The 9,310-nt window shown below is 42.6% G+C and overlaps 1 protein-coding gene and 1 long non-coding RNA gene across 3 annotated transcripts in view; one reads left to right on the top strand and one right to left on the bottom strand.

Moving 5' to 3' along the window:
- Positions 1–674: 674 nt before the first annotated feature.
- On the bottom strand, positions 675–1,554 carry LOC123986375. 2 transcript variants are annotated; one of them, XR_006828865.1, is made up of 3 exons: positions 1,312–1,554; positions 952–1,044; positions 675–734 (listed from the first exon to the last, which is right to left on the bottom strand). It is a non-coding gene; the product is annotated as an uncharacterized LOC123986375 (long non-coding RNA). The 2 variants fall into 2 exon arrangements; XR_006828864.1 differs by lacking the exon at positions 675–734 and having other exon boundaries at positions 922–1,044.
- Positions 1,555–6,612: 5,058 nt separating this feature from the next.
- Positions 6,613–9,310, top strand: part of nlk2 (nemo-like kinase, type 2) — a 121,904-nt gene continuing 119,206 nt past the window's right edge. The window contains exon 1 of the mRNA XM_046074968.1: positions 6,613–8,182. Coding sequence (XP_045930924.1) covers positions 7,740–8,182 — 443 coding nt within the window. The 5' untranslated portion in view covers positions 6,613–7,739. The remainder of the gene's footprint in view (positions 8,183–9,310) is intronic.

Below are 9,310 nucleotides of genomic sequence, written 5' to 3'. Positions count from 1 at the left end.
AACTCACCTTTCTCAAGTTGTACAGTAATGTCACATGTGTATGAAGGTGGATCAAACAAGCTAATCTTAAATGTCAAAGTAGAGAGGAGCCTAGTAGGCCTATTTATTTTCATTCATTACACAATATGAATAAGCTATGCAGACAGTTGTAAAGAAAGAACATCTTTTTCTTCTGTTCTCTACTTGTTATAGTTACACAGTATTAGGGGTGTGGGCTGTATTAAAAGTATCCACTGTTCTCCCATGCTCTAACGCACAGTAACGATGAAATGTGTGCTGTTCTCACATTCTTCCTCTGTATGTACACATAAACAACAAGGCAGGGAAATATAAAAGGAATTTTTTTTATTGTGTGGGTACATTATTGTTCAGTGTACATGTTCACATCTGAAACAAACTTTACGTGCTTGATAACTCTCCCACCCCGCAGACATCTACACGTCAATACCGATTTATATTCATAGCGGCAAGTGCTATGTAGCTCCACATAGGGGACACAGGAAGTGACATATAACACCTTCATGCGGCGACATAACCGCGTAACAAATTCACAGCCGCACCGGCAGAACTCCAGAATATGCAACTCGGCCGGTTCACGCTGCTACTCGTGAAGTCAGCTACAAGTGCGAGGGCCCGCCCAACGCTGCTTGCAGCTTTAATTTTTAATTGTCCCACTTTTTTTTGCTTGGAGGGAAGTCACCTTCCCCCACAGGTCCATTTTCTCCAAAATTGTCCTAATCACGGAGAAACAAAAGAAATGGTAATTTTGTGAAGACTGGAATAGGTGACAGGGCAGGACAGAGACACAAAAACACAACAAAGGGTTGCCCCATCTACTGGTTTTCTTATTGTTAAAGGCTTTGCACAGGATGGGGGCTCATTTAACTATAACTTTAAGTACACAAAGATTAAAAGCAGACATTACAAAAGGGCTATTGATACTTTAATTACCTCCAAGTCATGTTGGCAGAAAATTTGCCCCGGTGAAGAGGTGGTCGCTCTCCCCCCTCAATTTAATGAACAGGGCAGTTTGCTCCTTGCTGCCTAAAACAAAACGACATGACAAGTTTTTTGCTTCACATCACCAAACAGTAAGCAGCATAAATTGCAAAATAACCTAGTTACATTAACCGTGTACTATATCCCAAGGTTTTTGTAACCGTTACTAATTAGTTAATAAGTTAATCACTTAACTCACGTTAACTTATTCCACAATACTATTCTTTAAACGACACATTGCGCTTTTATGCCTCTTGTTATTTTTACATATGTGTAGTTGGCTTTTGAAGTGAGTTGAAATCCAATACTTACATTTATAGGTAAAACCCTGGTGGCTCAACTCCACAGCCACAGCCGACGCCATTATTTACGCTGGACAATCAACCGGCGTGTAATGAATATCGGGATACCTGGGGCTGCGAAGGATCCAGCTGTTGAATCCTCCAAACGGATGAAAAGAAGGCTGCATTTCTCGGCCGCATTTGAAGGAGCCTTCGAAATGGGACAGCCTAGTTACATCGACTGTGACGTATTCGGTCTTCAAATGCAGCCTTCGAAGGATGCGTTCCCTGAATTGAGACACAGCTAGTGTTTAAAACAGCACTACTGCTGTTTGATGCCGTTGCTAGGTAACCACAGTCCAGTGTTAGATTGTTTGCTATTAGTTGAGTGTTTCAATTGGGACTTGTTTTATAGTAATAAATGCAAAAACTTACTGATTTCAGTGTCCAGTAGTTTGCTGTAACTTGCTTGAGTCCCTCTATCCTCTTCTTGTTTGTTTTTGTTCTCTCCTTGTTTGTTTCTCTTCAGTTTGATGCTCTGTTTCTGAGCTCCTTCTTCAAACTGTATCTGTTTTCCCTCTTTCTCTTTCTATCTATCTATCTATCACTCATATTTGTTCATGTCAACTGTGCGGGAGGTTCATTTTTATATAACTTTAAATTATTACTCAGAGTCCTGTACAGACCTGTTGGTCACACCATTAACAGCTTCTGATGAGCAAGTTGGGTGTGGGTCCATTTGATTGGGTCACGGATTGCACTTGCTGGTTGGTACATTAAATCAGTTAGGCCTACTGGAACCAGGTTCCAGTTTGGGTTCAGGAGGCAGACACCATCTCCACATTTAAGAGTAGGCTTAAGACTTTCCTCTTTGATAAAGCTTATAGTTAGGGCTGGCTCAGGTAGTCCTGAACCATCCTTTAGTTATGCTGCTATAGGCCTAGACTGCCGGGGGACTTCCCATGATGCACTGAGCTCATCTCTCCTCTACTTTCTCTCCCTCTGTATGCAACCTAATCCCATTATTGCATGTTATTAACACAACTTCTCCCCTTTCTGGTAGTCTTGTGCTTTCTCGTCCCTCTCCTCTCTCCTCCTATCACTTCCTGCAGGTGTTTCTGGCTCTGGAGCTGTGGAGTCTGGATCTGTGGTTGTGAGTCACCTGCTCCCCCCGTGTTCCTGCTCGACACCCTCTGCTACAATTATTGTTACTAGTCCTATCGTTGTTATTGTAATTATAATCATTAACATTATGATTATTATCATTAACACTACTGTAAATATCTGTACCATTAGTCATTCAGTCCATAGCAACATCACCTTTACTGTCTGTACCTCTGTGTGTTAATTGTGTAAGCTGCCTCCCTCCTCTCTCTCTCTCTCTCTCTCTCTCTCTCTCTCTCTCTCACACCCCCAACCGGTCGAGGCAGATGGCCGCCCACCCTGAGCCATGGTTTTGCTCGAGGTTGCTGCCACAGGAAATTTTTCCTTGCCTCTGTCGCCTAGTGCTTGCTCTTGGTGGGAACTGTTGGGCTTCTGTAAATAACATCACAGAGTACGGTCTAGACCTGCTCTTTTATGAAAAGCGCTCTGAGATAACTGTTGTTGTGATTTGGCGCTATATAAATAAAATTGAATAGAATTAAATTCAATCAAGGCTAGGCAGTTTATTTCAGATGCATGTTTTGTTCTATTTGTTGAAGTTTTCTTTATATTCTGTCTGAATGTTGATCTTATACCATAATGACAGAATCCATCCATCTATCCATCATCAACCGCTTATCCTGCTGGAGCCAATCCCAGCTGACATCGGGCGAAAGGCGGGGTACACCCTGGACAGGTCGCCAGTCCATTGCAGGGCCACACAGAGACAAACAGCCACTCATATCCACACCTAAGGACAATTTTGGAGTCACCAATTAACCTACCCTGCATGTCTTTGGACGGTGGGAGGAAGCCGGAGCACCCGGAGAGAACATAATGACAGAATCCTTCATTATATTGCATTGTTTCGAGTACTTTATTGTCAACAAACAACAATTACAGTATTACAGTGAAGCAGTTGTTGGAAAGTACATTGTTAGTTCTCAGGGTCCCTCCAACAATGCTCATACAGATATGTAGAAAAGAAAATCACTGAAGTAAAAATGAGAAGGAAAGTAAAAAGTAAAATAGAATCAAATATATTGTGGTAGATAGGTGTATAGTCATTGCAAAATTAATAAATGATTATGTAAACAGTTTGTGCAGTAATGCATGTGTAATAAGATCCAGTTGTACAGGTAATCCACAAATATATATATATATACTGTGGTAGTAAAACAGCTTGTAAACATGTAGTAATATTCACAGCTGTAAACAGGTAAGTAAAAGAGTTCAGTAGTCTTATGGCCTGTGGGAGGAAGCTGTCTCTGAGCAGGTGCAGTACTGTTTGCCAGTGTAGAGGGTGGACATGTTCACAAACTGCTAGGCTTGTTGTGAACTAACCACTCGGGCACTCAGCCTGAAACAGTAAGCAGTTAGAAAATGCATCAAAGTACAATACTTAGATGAAAAATACTAAAAAAAAGTTTGAAAAATACTCAAAATAGTAGAAGTACACTGAAACACCACTTGTTCCAGATACAAGAGTAAATGTAATAACCCAATACACTTCTTTTTGCCTTTATGGGAGGTGTACAGTACATCAGCACCCCTTCCACGTTATCCTCACAAAAAATACACACAGAGAGCACCTAGCATTCACCAAAGTCTTGATCCTGTGTTGCCTGCAGCCTTCCAATTTGGCTGCACCTCAGTTTCAACATTTAATAATTTGTTTCTGGATAGAAAATGGCAAATGCTCTGAGTTATCTTTCAGCCTTCAAAAGTAACAAAGCAATTACCAAACTAACTGGCTCAACAAACCGAACAACAACAGTTAACAGATCAGGGAAGAGGTGTGATTTCTAAAAATCCTGTAAGAATAAAGAAAGAAAGGAGAATGGGGACTCTTAACCCTACATTGGAACACTTCACCACTTCACCACAGCGCTAGCTGTACATCACCCTAGATTACATAAACAATAGACCAAGACAGAAGATAACGTAAGAACCTAAGAATAGATCAATTTACTAATACGAATGGCTAACATTCACTAGATCATAGTCAACTGACACCACAAAGACAGTTTACCACCACTACAAGAACAGCACACAATTAGATTATGGGCGGGTTCCCAACTTAAGGTCCGGTACCAGAGTAGAACCAATGCCTTTGCTGGCAAATGCAAAAGCGTCCAGAAATTGTAAACAAAAGTCATGTGGTAGGGGAGAGCGGGGTAAGTTGTCTGGTGTGTAAGTTGTCACACTGCTCATAACTCCAACACTAGAGGCTCTATATCAAAAATCAAATAGCCATTTTGTGTGACTTCTTTTTCTATGTTCAACTTCCTGTTCACATGTGGTCATGGTCACTCTATTCTGAGGTGAGCACAATTTTATAATTTTTTTGCTTCAAAAGTAAAACATTTGCACTTTACATTTTATGTATTCCAACCTTATTAGGTATGAATGTTCAAAATGATAACTTTGCACATAGTAGAGGACACAATAACGTGTCTTTTGATATTTCAGCTGAAGTGTTATATTAAGCTAACCTTGAGATTTAGCCAACATTAGCACACATGTCAGTTTGGGGCAAGTTGTCACATGTGATTACTTGCTCCAGTACAAATAAACACATAGAACATGCTCAAACAATTGTTGTGAAATTGTGTAATTACCTCTGACACTAGTATTAAATGATACTGTAAATAGAATATTATACTCTTTAGTTTACAGCAGCAGCCATACGCCTGGACAAGACTGAATTCATGACAGAGTATATACGGTCTTATACCATAGGCATGTAGTGTGTTCATAGATACAAACACACACACACACACACACACTACATGATCCAGTTATTCATTTAGTTAGGCAACAAGGGTAATAGACAAATAAGCTTGTAATTGCAAGGAGGAATGTGTTTTTGAAGGAAGGAAGGAAAACAGAAGACAGAGAATGACAGTACACCACCTGACATAATGTTAAAGGCAGGTGAAGTTGAAGAATAAATCAATCAGAAGTACAGCTAAGGATTTTGATGTAAGCCGCTGACATCTCTTTTGGCCTCGTCTATGTGGAGCCATTTTCCTACAGTATTCCAAAGGAGATGTGGATTAAGTGTGTAAAATGCAACAAATGGGCCTGCGATGCTCGCACCTCAGGCTAGGCAATTTATGTGTGCCAGAACTGTGACTCTAAACATGTCTGATTAGTCAGACAGTAGTAGGTCGTACAAAAATACACATTGTTGCATTAGTGTGTTTAAACACCACATCTGTTAAGAAGTTATACATTTAAGCGAGTTATCTGCAGCATTACATTCAGTTACCATAGATCTATTTGCACTCCAGAGAACATTTGATTTTAAAGTTCAAAGAAAGAGGTTGTCCCACTTAATGTCTGCAACATTTTTATTTTTAATGAAATTATTTATTTTCCAAATTCTCTAGGCTTGATTGTTGATTGATTTTACTTTTAGTTCTGGTTACAATTTGAAATTGAAATCAATATTCACAATGAAGTGTTCTAACTGTTTGATAATCCAGTGTGACAACTTACCTGCCGATTCGGCAAATTGTCACAAGTGCACACTCTCAATTCAACAGTCTACAACTCCATAATGAGATTAGATCTGAAGATGTAATGAATACAAAACTTCTCCCCAAGACTTCATTTTTTCATTTGGTATGACATTTGTACCATTGTGATATGCGGTGCTCAGTAAATATTAGATGGTGTGAAAAGTGTGATAACATACCCCGCTCTCCCCTACTGGTGATACAGTCAGCAGGTAAAAAGACAACATACAAATTATTAAATTATTTAATAATACAGACATTTGGAGGAAGACGCTCTGCATCAGACGGTCATATCACAGATACCATGACATATTTGAAAACAAAGCGGACCAACAAAGTTAGCAGGCCACAAGTGCAAACATCCAAAATCATAAAGCTGTGTTTGCTACAGTCCCCAGGAAATCTGATCCTGTCCTCAGTCTCCACTCTTCCAGGAATCCCTCAGCACGCTCTGGACTGCGCTGGAACTTGATTTCAGAGATTTTCTTCAACTTGAACAGTTAGTTCTGTGTGGATTTCACTGGGCCTTCGGAGCAGCAGTCAACCTCGCTGTCACCACAGTCCGCACGCGCCACTGGCTGCGCGCAGTGACAATCAGGGAGATTACCATTACGTCATTGCGGTGCGGTAGACGATTGGTTGGCAGCCCTGCATAATCTCGCCACTGAGAAGCTAAAGGCTTGTTCACCATGTTGGATCAACTGCCCATCTTAGTTGCCTTGTGACCAGTAGTTGGACCATGACAGTGGCGACGGCGCTGTAGAGCTTCCACCGAGCGGCGTCCTCTCCCCCAGCCCCGACACCGAGGGAACGGAAGGACTACTGTTTGGGTTTGGGGACACCGATCAGCTAGCTCCACACTGTCATTGTGAAGAACGTTACTGGCGTGTTCTTTGCAGCTGATCCCGCATTAATAGGACTGAACTTTTCTCCGCATTGTTTTTTTCGTTACCCTGGATGTGTGCATGTGAGCCACATCGGCTAAACCCAGACTGTCCATGGGGGAAACAAGTTTCCCGCGAGCCGTCTGCCAGGATTCCTCTGTTGATCCTTTGAGTCATGCTCGAAGCTTCGTCACTCGGTCACAGTGATGGAGATTTATTTCGTTGGAGCGGTGTAATAATATGTGAATGGAGTGGATGGCGGAGGCCTGGGCCTGCGTGCGCTGTTGTATTGAGGCCTGGGCTGGGATCCACCTCCTCTGCACCGGATCAGCAGCGGTAAATAGGGCTCAGAGATTAGCCGTGTTTACAGAGTAGCTGTCTGGCCTGTGCACACACCTGAACAAGAATAGATGCGATTTCTAGGCCGCGTGGAGCTCCTGCCGCGGGATCCGAGCGTGTGGCAGACCTGGACACTTTCAAAAGATGCATGCGCTGCTTCTATGTGACGGGCTTTAGGTCTCACTGAGCTATCTGGACAGGGAAGCTGAATTTCATCAGGGGGGAGGAGGGCGCCACCTCTATCATGAGGGACATTTAGGGCCACCTTTTTATTTCTAGAGCGGCTGCTCATTGCTGTACATGCTCATGATATGGTTTGTTATTAGCCTCAGGCTACATAGCCTAAGCAGGAAAATTTATTTATAGGAAGTGGGTCAGATCCTTGTTGCCATTATGGTAAGGAGGCACATCAAAATAGTAGTTCTCCCCACGGATTCAAAGTAGGCTTTGCTGCTGTTGGATCATTGAAACCCCAAATCTGTTTTCTCAATGTTTCCTGTCAGTTTTATTTGTGGTGTAGCAGCCTGGTAGCCATTCTCATCACCTTTAGAGGCATTCACTATCATTTAATGGCTCTTTGCGGCACAGCGGCTACAAATGTTACAAAAATGATGGCTGCTTACAACGGTGTCTCCTCAGCAGTGGCTGCCCATCACCCCCACCACCACCACCAGCTCCAGCACCTTCCGCCCCCCCACATGCTCCACCACCACTTACAGCACCCTGGCTCTGCCGCCGCCGTGCACACGGTTCAGCAACACACCTCCTCTGCTGCCGCTGCAGCAGTCATGCTCAACCCAGGCCAGCAGCAGCCCTACTTTCCCTCTCCAGCTCCCGGACAAGCCCCCGGGCCGGCGGCAGCCGTGGCTCCCGCACAGGTTCAAGCCGCCTCTACGGTCAAAGCTCACCACCACCACCACCACAATCAACAGCAACACACCCACCACCTGCAACAGCAGCTGGATATAGAGCCTGACAGGCCCATCGGCTATGGAGCCTTTGGGGTTGTCTGGTAAGTGCACCACTGCATTTTCTTCACAGATAGAGCATTTTGCCTACTCTCCAGGCAGCCACTGGTTTCCATGAATTCCAGTAGAATATGAGAATCAACTTGTAAAGCCTTGAAACCTGAGCTAATTCTTCATATTAAATATCATTTTAGCATTGATTTCGCCAGGTAAATTATTTTTGTGATAATCCTGTGTAAACATTTCAAATAGCTGCACTTAGAACTGATACATTAGAACATCAGAACAGCAAAATAAGGTGTCCTGGACGATTTCTTGGTGATAAGGACACTGGCATTGGCCTTGGTAAAACACAATTGTGTTTTCAGCAGCACCTAACCTATTCAGGTTTCACTGAAATGTGCCAATATTGATTTGAAGTTTACCTCCAAAAAGTTGCACTTTATCGAGTGTATGTGAGTAGTTGTGTCTCACACATGTAGAAAAACTGTCTATAGAAGTGTTTTTAGGATTCAAACCTTTTACAGTGGGTATGGAGAGTATTCAGACCCCTTTAAATTTTTCACTCTGTTTCATTGCAGCCATTTTCCAAAAATCAAAAAAGTTCATTTTATTTCTCAGTAATGTACACTCAGCACCCCATCTTGACAGAAAAAAACAGAAATGTAGAAATTTTTGCAAATTTATTAAAAAAGAAACTGAAATATCACATGGTCATAAGTATTCAGACCCTTTGCTCAGTATTTAGTAGAAGCACCCTTTTGATCTAATACAGCCATGAGTCGTTTTGGGAAAGATGCAACAAGTTTTTCACATCTGGATTTGGGTATCCTCTGCCATTCCTCCTTGCAGATCCTCTCCAGTTCTGTCAGGTTGGATGGTAAACATTGGTGGACAGCCATTTTCAGGTCTCTCCAGAGATACTCAATTGGGTTTAAGTCAGGGCTCTGGCTGGGCCATTCAAGAACAGCCACGGAGTTGTTGTGAAGCCACTCCTTCGTTATTTTAGCGGTGTGCTTAGGGTCATTGCCGTGTTGGAAGGTAAACCTTCGGCCCAGTCTGAGGTCCAGAGCACTCTGGAAAAGGTTTTCGTCCAGGATATCCCTGTACTTGGCCGCATTCATCTTTCCCTCGATTGCAACCGGTCGTCCTGTCCCTGCAGCTGAAAAACA

The sequence above is a fragment of the Micropterus dolomieu genome, linkage group LG17, assembly GCF_021292245.1.
Source record: "Micropterus dolomieu isolate WLL.071019.BEF.003 ecotype Adirondacks linkage group LG17, ASM2129224v1, whole genome shotgun sequence".
Taxonomy (NCBI): Eukaryota; Metazoa; Chordata; class Actinopteri; order Centrarchiformes; family Centrarchidae; genus Micropterus; species Micropterus dolomieu.
This window is presented reverse-complemented; position numbering and strand designations above follow the sequence as displayed.